At 44.2% G+C, this 16,876-nt stretch overlaps 1 protein-coding gene across 4 annotated transcripts in view; it reads right to left on the reverse strand.

The window, feature by feature from the left end:
* Positions 1-679: 679 nt before the first annotated feature.
* LOC138970921 (uncharacterized) overlaps positions 680-16,876 on the reverse strand; it is a 52,687-nt gene continuing 36,490 nt past the window's right edge. For 3 of the 4 annotated variants that reach the window (XM_070343502.1, XM_070343500.1, XM_070343501.1), the window contains exons 7-8: positions 2,204-2,412; positions 680-1,300 (exon numbers count right to left, since the gene is read on the reverse strand). In XM_070343502.1, coding sequence (XP_070199603.1) covers positions 968-1,300; positions 2,204-2,412 — 542 coding nt within the window. In that variant the 3' untranslated portion in view covers positions 680-967. Of the gene's footprint in view, positions 1,301-2,203; positions 2,413-13,538; positions 14,598-16,876 lie in introns of those variants that run through there. The other variant, XM_070343503.1, reaches the window with a different exon arrangement.

The raw sequence follows: 16,876 nt of genomic DNA on the forward strand, positions 1-16,876 counted from the left end.
ATACATGTACTTAGATTTGAATAAAAAAACAACATGATTTGGCGAAATATATGCTTTGAAACTGGCAACAATGACAGCTAGTTCCCAATTAACGTTTGTCTGGAACTGAGCTCTCTAGACTTAAGAATTATCATTTCACTATATATTCCCCAATACAGACACGTATGACCTACAGGACATCTGAGAAAGAGAGGGACGGAAGCGTTCTAAATGCATTCGACAAGTGCAACACCAGTAGGTGAGAGTTATGCCGAACCAGTCTCCTGGCACCTGAGAGAATAACAAGCACTCAAATGAACAAGCGACTTTCGTCCTAAAAAACAACAGTGTGGTTCTAACCAGCACTTTAATGGCACCAGCACAAAAGCTTAAAGCTTTCAAATGTATGTGCATGTTATCTTTATGGCGAAGGAAGACCTTGCTGAAATAAATGAAATGCACAATAAAATACGTTTTAAGTATGTTATCCATACATTGTACTATGAAGGAATGTATGTGGTTAAAATCAGAAAAAATACATTTCAGCACAAAACAGGTGTAAGGCATGAGCCAAATGGGTTGTACCTATACCCCCACACCCCTCAGATTTCGTTGGCTTGTTTTCAATATTGATTTGTGCAGTGCCTGTTATATGAGTGCTTCCATTTGGCATCCTCAGTCACATATATATTCTTTTCACTTTTCCTTCTGTTCACAAACTCAAAAGTTTTTAGTCAAGCACAAGTGAAATCAACAATTCTGTACCTCTTATTTACACAAAATCCATCATCGCACACTGTTGATTTGTAACTTCCCTTTAACCCATTTGGCTGTGCGGGACCGATTCAAGTTTGTTTCCTCTCTCAGTTTATATGCATAAGTGGTCTCCATGTTCCTTGTGGTATAAAACACAACATGAAGCACAAACATTTCAGTTTTCTCGTGCATCTATTTGCTGCACATGCAATCACAAGCGAAAAGCACTTTCTCAACAGCCATGCTGCCCAAATGACATGTTCCTCTGCACAACGTTAGACAGGAAGCCTTTCAGCAAAACAAACAGGTTTTCTGTGTCCCTCTGAGGAGGGTAAAAATAGTATATGCCTTCCCTCAGGAAACTTGGAAGATGGACTCGGTTTGCGTCCAAATGGAGCACAGGCCAAACACGGCAAGTGGGAGTTTCGAAATATTCATCTTTCAGCTGTTCATGAAAACGGCGAATAAGCTTCTGCTGGTCCGATTGTGTTTCCCTGGCGCCCTCTGTGTAAGCGTCTGCGTAGCGCAGGTATCCAGGGGAAACCATCATCAGAACTATGCTCGCCTGGTGACACAAACAGATACAGTCAATACCATTTCTTCACTTTCCACCATGTAGATTAATTAAGAACAGAACCCTTGTGACACTGAAGTACTAGTTTGTTTATTATGCCATTTACAAACTGACAGAACTTTTTGCACTTGAGTATATCTTTCTGAACACCACCATTACAGGTTTTACATGGAGCCACTGATCATTCTGTGCACATTCAAACATGTACGTGAATTGTACTTCCTTACTGAAGAACAACAGGATTCTCACATTCGGAGAGGACTAGAGAGCCAGAAATAAGATAACTGTTTATTTTTTTAAGGTACTGGAGTAAGAAAACAAAAGTGATTTTTCACAGCCAGCCCTTGACCGATGTACTTTATATTATACAATAAGTAAATTGACACAAAGTATATGCCAGAGAGACAGAGAAAGTGAGATTGAACTGAACTTAATTTATCATTAAGATTTAAAGCTTGATGAGAGAGGGAGAGAGAGTAGTGTGTGTGTGTGTGTGTGTGTGTGTGTGTGTGTGTGTGTGTGTGTGTGTGTGTGTGCATATATGCAGATCTGTATAGGTACAACAGTCAAATGTAAATAGAATGCTCCAGCATGTTAGATTCTGGACTTAAAAAACAACAGAAGTTTGTCATTTGTAAATAGAAGTCCTGAAAAAGACCCCCTCCCCCCCCCTGCTGAATCTCTACCCCCTCCCGCCCACACACACACGATCCGCAGAGGGCTCTGTAGACTGGAGTGGGGGGAGGGGGGATTGAGCGGTCATAGCAGTAGCATGCTGGTTCAAACCCAAGAAACAGTTTCAACAGCCACTTCCTCATTGGTTATTCCCCATACACGGATTTTCTACAACATCAAACACAGCAAAAAGAAAGAACAGTCAAAAGCAATCCGCACCTTCTTGAAGCAGGCAGCAACAAAGTTTTTGTCACGAGGTGGTCCCTGGGACATGTCGACCATTGGTTGCGGAGACGCTGAGGTCACAGCGATGTGCTTAATATTCCGTCTTGAAAGCTGATTGGACAGAGCTCTAACCTGTTCCTGCACACGCTCACTTTGCTCCATGTCCGCAGCAAGAATGAATATAAACTTGCTTCCACGATTCCCTGCAACAAAATCAAAAAATTGTCAGTAATTTAGGATAGTAAACCCTAATGAAATGAAATATATTCTATGATGAATAAAACTCGATGAAGTCAAACTTTAAACAAGAGGCGAAGCCTTCAAGGCTCCCGTCAGAAATCGACAAACAGTAACACAAACTCAATCACTCCGTCACACATACACACACACAGTAAGCATAGACACGGTGCAAGAGTGGGAGACGCTAGATCTAGATCTGTCTGTCTGTAGCCTACTTACGGGGACACGACTGCCACTGAGATCGACACTGCCCTTTCGACAGAACTTCCTCGCGCAGACACTGAAAACACGCTGTGCAGATCAACCTGTAGGAAATCTCCTTTGGTATCTTCTTTATCTATTTTATCTGGAGCCGCTACGAAACCGAACAATGTGAAATCGTCTTCCCCGAATCGGCGAACTGCAGCTGGGTGAGAACTGTATCTATACCACAATCCTTCACGCGATCTGACCTAACCTTGACCCCTGACCTGGTCTACATACCACACACAACACAAACCAGTCACCTGTTTTTACCCCCCCAAAACCCACCACCACCCGTTTTCTTTGGATACACACTTTATCTACATACGTGCCGACGAAATGTTGATCATTGCTTCAATACTTTGAAGCTGTTGCTTGGATAATAACCCGGTAAAATTAGTATTTCGGTGTTCAGTCAAATGTTAAAGTTTCTATCACACACGCACACACGCACGCACGCACAGACAGACAAAAGTTAGCATCGCATAGGCTACACTTACGTGAGCCAAAAACATGCGTTCTCGAAAAACGGCTGTCTCGATCTGTGTAAAATGTCAAATTTTGGTTGACAATGCAAATAACATAATTATGCTGTCATCATGCAGTAATCATTAACATCAAATCATGACAAATACACATGAGAGAGAAAAAGAGAGAGAGAGAGAGAGAGAGAGAGAGAGAGAGAGAGAGAGAGAGAGAGAGAGACACACAGAGACACAGAGAGAGACACACACACTCATGAAAAATGATCATACGTTCAGTTTTCGCTTTAAGTGAAGAACAAGACACAGCAGGCCGAGCATTGGTAGGGATTGCTAAGAGTGGAAAGCTGGTCGAAAAGCCACAGTTGTCCAACCCTGTAATACTGTTCGCTTCTTCTCCAACACACACACCATCACTACAGCAGTCCAAATTCAGTAACATCTTGCCTTCACTGAGCTCTTCACTCTTTTCTGGGCGGAAGCATTGGAACATGGAAGGCATAATGTTTTTGTTGTTGTGTACAGCTGTTTGTGTTTTGAAATGATTACAAGTACAAGTAACAATCACTGGCTTTCAAATGATGCAGAAATTCCCACTGCATTTTCACACAAGCGTTTCCGAGTCTCCGCTATATAAGTCACAAATGGCAAGCTTCCAGAGAAAAATTCAAATATGTCACAATCCACTGTCTTTTCCACTTTTTACAACATTGTCCATTCACCGTTCAAAACTTTTCTTTTGTGTTTTCCAGAATTTGTTTAACGTCATTTATGCAAAGCTCTTAAATTGTTCAAGTTTGTGTGATCAACCCTTTGGAAGAAAAGTCTGTAGAGAAAAACTAAAAATAAAAAGTGTTCTGTAATGAGCAGAAAATCAGAGAGACTTAATAGGAATTAGAAGTCCAGCAGACACAGCCACACATACACAGGAGAACCTTACAACTGGCTCTCCCAGTCCCAATTGCCATTGATAATCTTGCTTGCTAGCACTGGCAAGTAAGTATGCGTATGATTTCTTCCTGGTCCCAGAAAAGCTTGGGTGCATTTGGAATAACTAGTCAACACTTCCTATCAGCTGATACATGTAATACTGACATGTAATACTGACGTAACACTCCAGCCGAAAAAATCCCTTTCACACACACTGTTTGATGTAATACTGCTTCATATATATGGAGCTGATAGAGATATGGAAAAAAAGATAGTTCTTTTGTGTCATTGAATCAGTGATTAGGTTGCCTTGATTTAAAGTTATAGTCAGTATACAGGCTTATGAAACAAGTCAACTAAACAACACAAACACTCGTTCCAAATGCTGCTGCCTCATTAAAGCAAAATAAGCTATATAACCCCAGCTGAGGGAAGCATAAAAAAAAACCACAAAATCACCCACAAAAAGCTTCGAAAAAGAAACTTCAGTGTTTGTTTGACTACAGTAGCAGAGAATATTTCCCACTTGACTTCACTGGCTGTAAGACCTGCCTGTCAAAAACTGTCAGTGTAACAAACACAGATGACTCGCAGACGGTATCACTTCAGTTTTTCCACAGATTTCGGTCACAAGATGTCTGGCACTTCTACCACACTTGTTCTGGCACACAGTGATTGACAGTTCCTGTTTTGTCAGTATAAAACTAACTCAGCCATTTATGCACTGATAAGAACCACACTCCACATGCAGTCCATAAGACAAGTGCAGTGAATTTTTTTTTATTTAGGTCTGGATCACGCGATCATAAGGTGTGTTCAGGGGGAACAAATCCTAATGGACAAACCATGACATAGAACAGTTGTATTTAAAACAGATAAAATCAAATTTTTAAAAAAATCCCCAAATGTAAAAATTTTCATGACCCTAAAAACAAAACCAAACGATTGCGAATCCTGATGATCAAAAACAGCCAGTGGGAAAAGAGATTTGCATGAACAGGGAATTATGTTTTATGGGAAACTGTTCCTCTACTCAAAACCACCTCCCCCACTAATACAAAACAGGATGAACTGATAGTGAACACACAAGGACTATAGTGGGACAGAGGGTAAAGAATAGTAGGGGGTTTCCAGTATCACAAACAACCGAGGCACAGCCCTGAAAACTTAGGGAAAGCACCTAACTATTTGCGTCAGACCAGGAAGTGTAAAAGGTAGCTGCCCCGCTGAACAGGATCAGCTGAACAGGATCAGACACGCATCAACATAGAGAATACTACATGGTTTGCTGTGTCGTACCAGATTTACACAAGTTGTTTTTTTAAATATTGAACTGCGAGCGAAAGCGAGCTGTTCACTATTTGAAAAAGCAACGAGTGTAAATCTGGTACGACACAGCAAGCCATGTAGTATTCTGTTTATCCTACATACTGTACTTACGTGTATTTTACTGAAAATGTCCTGCAGTCGAGGCAGCTAACTTGAAGACGCTTGTTTTGAAACCTCGATCTCTTCTAAAGCCTCGTGCAATCTATTACGTCAAAGCAAAGAAACGTCACTCTGAAAGTGTGGCGTGACGTGTTAGTTCTCAAAATTCATTGAGGGTAATTAGCGAGCGCAATTTTGTTGGTCTATAATGACGTTTGTCTTTGTCTCGGTGACTTTGGCATCATGAGCAGTGGAAAAACAGGTCCCTGCCAGGCTTGCTTGACATGACCTCATTTACATGATACACACACGTGTGATTTGAACGATTATTATCTCACGGGTGTCTCTCTCACTATGTAGGATAAAGAATTGTTCATGATCGCTAACCTGCATACATCCACACAGGCTAAGGGACACATTAATTCACACAGACACACACAAGTATACGTACACACACATACAAACACACACTTAACAGAGTTTGCAAGGAATACTTGACAAAAGCATGTCATTTTACCTGAATGATTTAGTGATTACTTTTCCATGTAAAATGAACACCTGTTGTTCTTGAGAGTTGTACATAGTTGTACCTAGAGCGTCTGTGTGTTTATGCCTGACATATGAACTTTTATCATAATACAGCCGTTTGAATTTTCTACTTGAACCTTCACACTTCTAACATAATATAATTATATTCTTGTCTCAGGTGACCGCCTTTATGCTTAACTGTAATGTTCCGACAAGTATTCTGATCTGCTTTTCCGATATATTTGTATAATGCTCAACATTTTTTCTTACATTGATCCTGATTATAGGTACACAGAACCTTCTTCTTCTTCTTCTTCTTCTTCTTCGTTCGTGGGCTGAAACTCCCACGTACACTCGTGTTTTTTGCACGAGTGGAATTTTACGTGTATGACCGTTTTTTACCCCGCCATTTAGGCAGCCATACGCCGTTTTCGGAGGAAGCATGCTGGGTATTTTCGTGTTTCTATAACCCACCGAACTCTGACATGGATTACAGGATCTTTTTCGTGCGCACTTGGTCTAGTGTGCTTGCGTGTACACACGGGGGTGTTCGGACACCGAGGAGAGTCTGCACACAAAGTTGACTCTGAGAAATAAATCTCTCGCCGAACGTGGGGACGAACTCACGCTGACAGCGGCCAACTGGATACAAATCCAGCGCGCTACCGACTGAGCTACGTCCCCGCCCCGACACAGAACCAATATCTACACTGTTATACTAATTTAAAATTTTGGGATTTACAAGGATAACAGAAATGTTCAATCTTTTACCGCTAAATGTGTGGATATTTGAAGTCTGTGTATGCCTTTGTGTGATTATTGGTGATGTATACCGGTGCAATCACACACAAACACACATACACATACGCATGCACGCACGCACGCACGCACAGACACAAGCACGCACGAACACACACACGAACACACACTCGGTGCTGGTCAAGGCATGGTCAGGACATGACAACCATTTGTGGTGCGTCTTTCTTTTCAGTCCGTATTTCAGTAGGTAGCACTTTGCTAAGTAGGCCTTCAGTAAGTAAGCAGGTAACCCAATATGTCATCACTGTGTTTCACTTTCAGTCTTAGTTTGACTAGTGTCGGCTGAACAGAATGACCGGTTTCTGTGAGAGCAAAGATATGTACTCAAATACAAAATCAGTGGAATTTTTTTTCTTCTTTTCTTTTTGACTGGTTTCTGTGAGAGCAAAGATATGTACTCAAATTCGGTGGAATTTTTTTTCTTCTTTACTTTTAAAGGGTCAACATTTGTTTTCCAGGGTCAGGAGGAAAAAATAGTCAGTCAGGGAACCAGAAACTCTGATTTTTGTGGGAACTTTGTTTAGGCCTAATAATCCCTCCAATGCAAACAGGCTTTTCCTTACACCATAAATGTATGTGCACACAACTTATTTACTCTCGTCACAACTTCCTGGATTGAGAAGCTTATCAATGAGCTCATATGTGAAGTGACCTGCTTGTATGTACCGATCAGTAGAATGTCTACAATCACTGCATAATATAAAGCTGATATCATACCTCTAGAGTGAGTAGAAGACTGCACACAGTGTGGTTTTGGAAAAAAAAAAGTAATGCAAAAGACCTCTAGGGGTTTGATTGTTAAAGTCCCACTCCGCCTCACATGAGGTTTACAGAACGATGGAATCTTTCACGAAATAAGCAGTTCTTTCTTTCTTTATTTATTTGGTATTTAACGTCGTTTTCAACCACAAAGGTTATATCGCGACGGGGAAAGGGGGGGGGGGGGGGGGGGGAGATGGGAATAAGCAGTTCTAATCTTATGGAACACACTTGCAATAGCATTTAACAGCATTAAATGACACAGTTCGTTTGAATGCGTAAACCACACACCCGTTCTCGTGGTTTATTCAGCCCCTGAGCCATCGTAGACCTGTGTGACCCACTTTCTTTTTTTTCTCACAATTTAGTCGTCAGTTTGTGGTTTCAATGTCACTCGCTGTATTTACAATAGCTCGTTATTGTGCACATCTGAATATAAAATGCAACAACGACTGCGAGTCACACAAACTTATTGGTGGTGGTTGGCTTCAAAGAATCCAGCGATATGCAGAAAATTCGTCTATTTGCAAACACGACCTTGCATGACTTGCTTCCGGGCTCCCTTTTTTTCAAACTTTCAAAATTTCGAATTGTACTGATCTTGTCTTGAAAACTTAAATCTTTTATGATTTAAGAATGTTTGTGTAACAAGCTGTCAAGTTATTATTTAGATTTTAAAAGTTAGGTCTGGCGCCAAAACGAGTCTTCTGATTTGTTTTATAGTAAATCCGGCTGGTCACACAAACATAAGTTCTTTGAAAATGCTCGCTCTTCATGGAGGGCACCTGGGATTTCTCTAGCGGTAAGTGTTTAAATGAAAGGGTTTTAGTACTTTGTGTAAAAGCCTGACAGTGTCTGTGACCAGAAATCCAAAATTTTAGTAATAAATTTTAATTTAATAAATATACTTACCCAACTCACATATAGCAATTAACTCTAGTTCAGTGCTGGTTACGCTGTACGCGTCCCCTTGGTAACAAGGGAGACCACTCTAAAAAAAGAGAGTGACCAATCCCATAAGGCCAGACCAACTACGGTCCGACTTCCGTATGCGTGCGCATACGCCGCCATTTGTATCATTCCCATCGAAGCCCAACTCACTCCTTTTTTAGTCCCAAATACCACCACAGCGGGGAGGCGGGAGGGATTAAACGATGTGAGTTGGGTAAGTATATTAATTAAATTAAAATTTATTACTAAAATTTTGGATTAAATTACATAACTATACCCAACTCACATATAGCAGATTGCTACTAAAGGTGGTGGGTATTTACCAAAATTCAAGCATGCAGGACTTGCCCTGCGGCTACCATTGCTGGTAGCGCAGAGCTGCCATCCTGCCTCAGTGAAGCGATGTCCCTGAGGTAAAAGTTTATGAATATATCCTCCGATCGCCAGTATGCTGACTCTAGCACTTCAGTCAGACGACCAGACCTGAGGACAGCCAGAGAGGCAGCCCATGCTCTTGCCTCGTGAGTTCTGGCAGCGGTGAGAGGCAAGACTGCCCTAGACTCCCCTGATTGAGCATCCCACCAGGCGTAAGCCTGTTTGATCAGTGTGAACACCCACTTGGTCAACGTGACCTTTGCAATATCCTTATTCCTAGCGTGTTCAGAGAAATAAAGAGGAGCTTTTGGGTTTCTGAACGAATGTGCCGCGTTCGTGACAGGTAGCGGCTGAGCGACCGGACGGGGCAATTAGCTAAATCTGGATCTCCAGGAGCTATAACCGTGCTTAACGGTAAGATATGCAAAACGGGCGAAATCTGACCGGGCTTCTGATTTTTTGCGAGGAAGCCAGGAATAAACTTGAGAGAAATGGACCCATCCTTTTCAAAAGAAATGTCTTTTCCTAGACCTGACAAAGCATGGATTTCGCTACCTCTCCTAGAAGTAGCAAGCAAAGTTAAAAACACGGCCTTGCGTGTCAAATTAATCAAACTAGCCGAACGGATGGGTTCAAACTCCTCCGAGGCTAAAAACCGTAAAACTAACATCAAGTCCCAGGCAGGGAGCTGTGATTTAACGCGAGCGGCCGTAAGGGAAGCACCCTTAATGACGCTAGAGATCACTCCGCCGAGTGAGATCTTATGCCCAAGCTGTAAGAGAGTTGAGGAGATCGCAGACCTCCGTACGCGAAGAGAAGAGGGAGAACCTCCCTGCTCTGCCAACCACGCAAGATGGTTGGCTACCTGCATAGACCTAGGTGCAAGGGGATTAACCCCGTTGAGCGCGCACCACCTAGACCAAGCCGCCCAGTGGGAGGAGTACACAGAAGTCGTGGACTCTCTATGGGCGTGGCGGACAAACTTTACAGTAGACGCAGAGGCCCCTGCCTTACGCAAAGCGCTTCGGACAGAATCCAGGCGTGAAGGCTCAAGAGCCGCGGATTTTCGTGGGGGATGCCTGACCGAGGCTGCACGAGGTCCCCCTTTTTCACGGCGAGAGGGATCGGAGGCCGAACTGCTAGACGCAGTAGGTCGGGAAACCAGTGCTGGCTTGGCCAAAGCGGAGCAACCAGAACCAGCACTGGCTTCTCTAAGTCTACTTTCCTGAGAACCTTGCCGAGAAGGCAAAACGGAGGGAAAGCATACGCTGTCAGGTTTGTCCAACTGATTTCCAAGGCATTCACCTTCCAGGCCAGAGGATCTGGGAAGGGGGAGACAAAGAGAGGGAGTCTCGCCGAAAACCTCGTTGCGAAAAGATCGATCACAGGCTTGTCTATCTGCAACCAGAGACGGTCCAGGGATTGGTGTGAGAGAGTCCACTCCGAGTGAACCACCTTGTCCCCCCTGCTCAAACTGTCCACCAGGACGTTCAGACTTCCCTTCAGGTAAATGGCTGAAAGAAGGATGCAATGAGAGTTGCACCAAGTCAGAATGAGGCAGGCTTTGTCCGACAGACTGGGAGACCAGGTCCCCCCTTGTTTGTTCACATAAGACGCCACCGTCGTGTTGTCTGTGTGAATCCTGACATGTCTGCCCTCCAGGAAGGACCTGAACGCCCGCAAAGCCAGAGAGACTGCCTCCAACTCCAGCAGATTGATGTGAAGGGAGCTTTGTGTTGAGTCCCACACCCATGACACCATCTGCCCGTCTAGATGAGCCCCCCACCCTGACAGAGAAGCATCCGTAAAGAGCTCTTTCTCTGGCTGAGGGCAAACAATGGGAACTCCCTGAAAGAGTGCCGGGAGCAGCCACGCGCGAGTGGTCTTCAGAAACCACGTCCCGAGAGGGATCTGAAAGTTCCAATCTTGGACTGACTGGTCCCATCTTGACTGCAGAGCGACCTGAAACGGCCGCTTATTCACTCTGCCCAGAGGGATAAGAGTTGCCATAGACTCCATTTGCCCCAAAACCGACGTAAGAACCCGAGCACTGGCCTGATTCTCTCCGTTGAGTGAGTGTATCAGTGCCTGGAGTTTGTCCACTCGTCTCTGAGAAGGACGAACTGACCAAGCCTGCGTGTCGAACTCCATGCCCAGATACGAAAATCTTTGGGATGGAACCAGTTCCGATTTTGTGCGATTGATCGAAAACCCCAGCTGCGAAGCTTGGCTCAGAACCCTCTGAGTATGCAGATCGCAGAGATCCTTTTGTTGGTGTAGGATTAACCAGTCGTCCAGATAAGCTCTTAAGCGGACCCCGTCCTTCCTTACGAGAGCGCACAGCTGCCGCACAACCATCGTAAACACCCAAGGGGCTAGCGACAGGCCAAACGGCAGAGCTCTGAACTGATAAACTTTGCCCCCCCCCCCAGGGGAAGCGAAGCCACTTCCTGTCCGAAACATGAATGAGGATGTGGAAGTACGCGTCTGTTAAGTCCACAGACGTCGCCCAGTCCCCCGGACGCAGCGCCTCCCGAACTGAAGTTGCCGTTTCCATGGTGAACCGTATTGTTCGTAGGAACTTGTTCAGAGACAAAAGATCCAAGACCGGCCTCCAAGCCCCCGAGGCTTTTGGTACTACGAACAGCCGCCCGTAATACCCCGGAGACCGTAGATCTAGGACCTCCTCTATTGCTCCCTTGAGCAACAGAGCAGTAACTTCCTTTTGAACCGCCTCTCGTGCTTCTTGTTCCTTTGGCGCCCTGCAGGACGGGATTATCCTGACCAGAGGAGCCTTCTTCTCTAACCAGAGCAGCCGGAACCCCGAACGTACGATCCCAGTAACCCACTTGCTGTCCACTAATTGTAGCCAGGAAGTGAGGACCCTGGACCGGCCGCCCGCTACAACAAGCGCGGGGGCTACCGGGACGTGCTTCTTCTTCTGCGTTCGTGGACTGAAATTCCCACGTACACTCGTGTTTTTGCACGAGTGGAATTTTACGTGTATGGTCGTTTTTACCCCGCCATTAAGGCAGCCATACGCCGCTTTCGGAGGAAGCATGCTGGGTATTTTTGTGTTTCTATAACCCACCGAACTCTGACATGGATTACAGGATCTTTTCCGTGCGCACTTGGTCTTGTGCTTGCGTGTACACACGAAGGGGGATAAGCCACTAGCAGGTCTGCACATAAGTTGACCTGGGAGATCGGAAAAATCTCCACACTTAACCCACCAGGCAGCAGCGACCGGGATTCGAACCCTCGACCTTCCGATTAAGAGGCCGACGTCTTACCACCACGCCACAGCGCCCGTCCCGGGACGTGCTGTTCGGGGGAGTTTCATTGGGGGTGAGGCTTGCGCCCCGACCCCCTAGAGCCGCATCCTGGGTCTCCTTCCTGAGAGCATCAAGAGAAGATTGTCCCAGCAGAGCCCTCCCTGAAAAAGGCGAGACCTTTAAACTCTCTATGGTCGCCTTGTCTGAGATCTTGGATCCCGCCAAAAAGGCTGACCTCCTAGACAACACCGCATGGGTGTAAAGCCTTGCCGACAGAGCCATCTGCTCTCTCGTCACTTTAGCCAAAGTGGACAGGAGAGTAGTAGCCACAGCAGGAGAAGCGTCGAAACGAAACTCGAAAGGGTCGAGCGAAGACGCGATGGATCGAGAAAGCGACCTCTGTAACGATTCAGAGACAGAGGACAACTCGAGAAGAGACCTTGCAGTCTCCTCTATGGCCGTAAGAGAACCTTCAGTGCAAGGGACAGGCTTGTCCTTCCTGTAGGTATCCTCTCTTAAACCAGCCAGTTCCGGTGAAACCGGAAGCACACAAGATGGCAAAGCAAAAGATTCGATCAAGTTGACCGGAAATGGATTCAACTTGAAGGGTGGTTAGATCTCACCCCACACAGCATAGGAACAGGTGTAAAGCTTCAGGCGGTACCAAGGGGCGAATCCGAAGTCCTAAGACCAAGGTGAAAAGCTGATAACAGCAGGAGCGTACGTAAATGCGACCAGACCCTTGGACGCTGAGATTTGGAATGATACAAATGGCGGCGTATGCGCACGCATACGGAAGTCGGACCGTAGTTGGTCTGGCCTTATGGGATTGGTCACTCTCTTTTTTAGAGTGGTCTCCCTTGTTACCAAGGGGACGCGTACAGCGTAACCAGCACTGAACTCGAGTTAATTGCTATATGTGAGCTGGGTATAGTTATGTAATTTAATGATGGTTTACGGGAGACGTAGCGAGGCTTAATCTATCCAAAAAAATCGTACAACTGTTAGTTAGAAATTAGATCATTTTTGTTACCTGGTCAATGTTAAAAATACATTATTCATATGTGTACACGTACAGTTTGATCTACACTCTTTACACATGTACATTTTTTCAGGGAAATGTACATGCATTGCTATGCAAACCAGGCAGCATGTTTAAAATGACCTTGTAAAGAACTATCTGCTGCATGCCCCCCCCCCCCCCCCCCCCCCCCCCCCACTCCCTCAAAAAGCATAAACCGCTGATTGCATAAAACAACAGCATTTATTCTTTTATTATATATTTTATGTAAACACACTTTTCTATAACCAGACATGGGAAACCCTGTTTTGCACTTGGAGTATTCTCAAACAAACTACGCATATTTGCAGAAAATATTAATGTACTCCACACAGCCTTTGAACATCCATGATTCAAACATGCTCTGGACGCGTCCATCGCAAGGTTACTAAAATTTATCAAGACATTCAAAACAAATGCTTCTTTCAATGTTTAATAACATAAACTGATCAAATGCAGAGTTAAAACGTTATCTTGAATTGAAAATGTTAGTAATCTTTCTTTATTTGGTGTTTAACGTCGTTTTCAACCACGAAGGTTATATCGCGACGGGGAAAGGGGGGGAGATGTAAAAGGAGAAACAGAATCCGTTAGTCGCCTCTTACGACATGCTGGGGAGCATCGGGTAAATTCTTCCCCCTAACCCGCGGGGGGTAATGTTAGTAATGAATTTTCATTTGATTAATATACTTACCCAACTCACATATAGCAATTTACTTCAGTTTAGTGCTAGAACACTGTACTATGCATCACCTTGGTAACCAGACTCTACTGTGGCATTCAAGTCGGCGCTGACCACCAGGGCCGCTAGACGACGTCGCTGCGCACACCCACCCGTCGCGCCAAAGCCAGCAATCTGGATGCTAGCGACGTACCCACAGATACAGAAGGGAAGCAACCCTAAAAAAAAGACGGCCTTGACCTGTAGGTCTAGGCCCAGATAGAGGCTGCCTTCCCTCGTGCACGCGCACCTAGAGCGGCCATATTGAAATAGTTATTCCGCTGAAGCGATGTCTGCCTTTTTTTTAGGTGGATTTAATTAGCGGGGTAGGAGGGAGGGTGTTAACGATGTGAGTTGGGTAAGTATATTAATCAAATGAAAATTTATAACAAAAATACGCAAGGTAGCAAAACAAAACAATCTGTTCAGGGTAGATAATTGGTTTGACTTTCTTCTCGTATGTCAAAGTTTCAAAGATTTGCCTATTGTGATTTCTTGTCAATTTTTCATTCGGCTCTTCCGTTTTTGTGTGGTCGATTTTGAGGGTACTCTTACTTGAACGGCGGTCACGTGATCCCTGTAAAAGAAATATTTAATCCAAAACGTGATCCGGAAGGTTAAGTGAACGGTCTTAACTGGCATAGATATACAGTTTTAATTAAATGACACAGGAATTAATGCTTTAATTTGGGTTTGAAATTTGTTGCAATAATTTTTTGGCCAACTTTATTATGCATTTCTGATGTATGATGTTGCTGTAAAACCGTTTCCTAGAAATCCAATATGGCCGCTGTTTCCATAACAACGGCAGTCTGTGTCCATTAGTATTTATATTTTTTTCCATTTATTTGTATAAGTCTTTTCAATAACTACCCAGAAAACTAGGTTATTCCATTGTATTCTCCAAGTTAAATTTTACTGCCTCACATTGCCTTAAGGCGAAGTGCGCCACTGAAATTTAGAGTGATGGGACTTAAACAGCCATTTTGAGTTGTTAGCAGTTTTGCACCTTTCAATCTGTCTACTTTCATGAAATGCATATGATTACACTATACAAATTCATCAAAGTCTCTAAAAACATATTTCATTGCACCAACCCGGCGAATTTTTCTGTCTTTTCATTCACTCTTCCGATAAAAATTCCGATTTTCAACCCTTGACAACAGACATTTCTGCTCGCCCAACGCGGGAACGTCGTATACCGTTTGAACAGCAGTTCTCTCCCCTGTGTCATTCGGCGGTTATTTTCGGTTAAATATGGATTCTCCTGGGGAAACCCCCCTATTTTTCAAACAAACAAACCACAGACACTTTCCATATACGGGGGTATGACGTAAATACCTGGCCACGATTGGTCAGATAGGCTCGCGTGGCTTTTCGCGTTTTAAAAGTCGTCTGCTCACCGCGTTTAGTTTTCGACTGAGTTTGTTTAGAAAAATGGCACGTGTGAAAAGATCAACGCTCCGAAAAACACATAATGAAGGCAAGCGTATGAGAAGACAACAACTGAAGAGTTGCAGAGACAAGAGAACAACTAAAACACAATCGGTGACCAAGCGCACAAAATCTGGATCGACCGCTGTGGCATGCAGATCAAATTCTGCGTCAGGACTGAGAGTGTGTTCTTGGCGGTTTGACGCGAAAACAATTCAAGACGAACACATAGGCAGCAGCCACTGGTCAAAAGCGACAGGTCCAGAGGCTTCCCAAACAAGGAGATGTCTTGTTGATTTGGAAACCTTTGATGGTATTGACTTGTAAACGAACTTTGTTGTCCGCAATGTAAACAGCCAACGCTGTCACCATGCCCAGACTCAAAACAGAGACACGGCCTTGCAGTGTATGTGAGGAAGTTCCAGGTACCGCTGGATACCTTGCTTCCAAAGAAAGCGGTCAAACGGATTATGGTCTCATCAGGCAAGCCGTTTATTCGTCCAGACTCCTTGATATGTGGGCTAGGTGCTCAACAATTTAACAAATTTTGTGAAAGTTTAGATTTGGTAGGCATGGATCACAAAACCTTCCAGAAGAAAGCTGATAAACTCTATCAACGACTTGATGTAGATCTACTGGAGGAGAAAGTATTCAGTGAGGCTGTCCGTCAGGTCAGACAGATACACGCAACGCACAATGGAATGACACTGTCTGATGATGATGTTCTTGATATCAGTGTAAGCTACGACGGATCATGGCTGACCAGGGGGCACTCGTCCCACATTGGAATAGGGTGTGTTGTAGTCTAGACGTGCTGACTGGACGCTCATGTTATGTGCAACTACTGTCATGTTTGCCAGACAACTGGAAACAAACTTCTCCAGGAAAAACCCCTGGAGTATGCTGCCTGGCTGGTAAAACAACTGGACATCTGTGACAAGAATTTTGCAGGTGAGTGCGTAGATCTAAACAGTATGTGTGTATGGTGCGTTTGTGAAGACGTTTCTTGAAATGGGATAGTGTGTTGTGTTTGAATTTTACATAGATCTGTGCATGTTTGTGAATATGTGTGTCAGTGTTTTGTGTGCGCTGTCTATGTGAAGTGTACGTGTGTGTGTGTGTGTGTGTGTGTGTGTGTGTGTGTGTGTGTTTGTGTGTCTGTGCGTGTTTGTGTATTTGTGTGTGTTTGTGTACTAATCCATGCATAGTAATACATGTACTGAACAAAAACAATGATAGCGTCTATGTTGGTAGATCTGTGGCTGATTGCCTTGTGTGTGTGTGTGTGTGTGTGCATGTGTGTGTGTGTGTGTGTTTGGGTATTGATCCATGCATAGTAATACATGTACTGAACAAAAGCAATAATAGCGTCTATGTTGGTAGATATGTGGCTGATTGCCTTTTGTGTGTGTGTGTGTGTTT

Source organism: Littorina saxatilis, linkage group LG7 (genome assembly GCF_037325665.1).
Source record: "Littorina saxatilis isolate snail1 linkage group LG7, US_GU_Lsax_2.0, whole genome shotgun sequence".
Taxonomy (NCBI): domain Eukaryota; kingdom Metazoa; phylum Mollusca; class Gastropoda; order Littorinimorpha; family Littorinidae; genus Littorina; species Littorina saxatilis.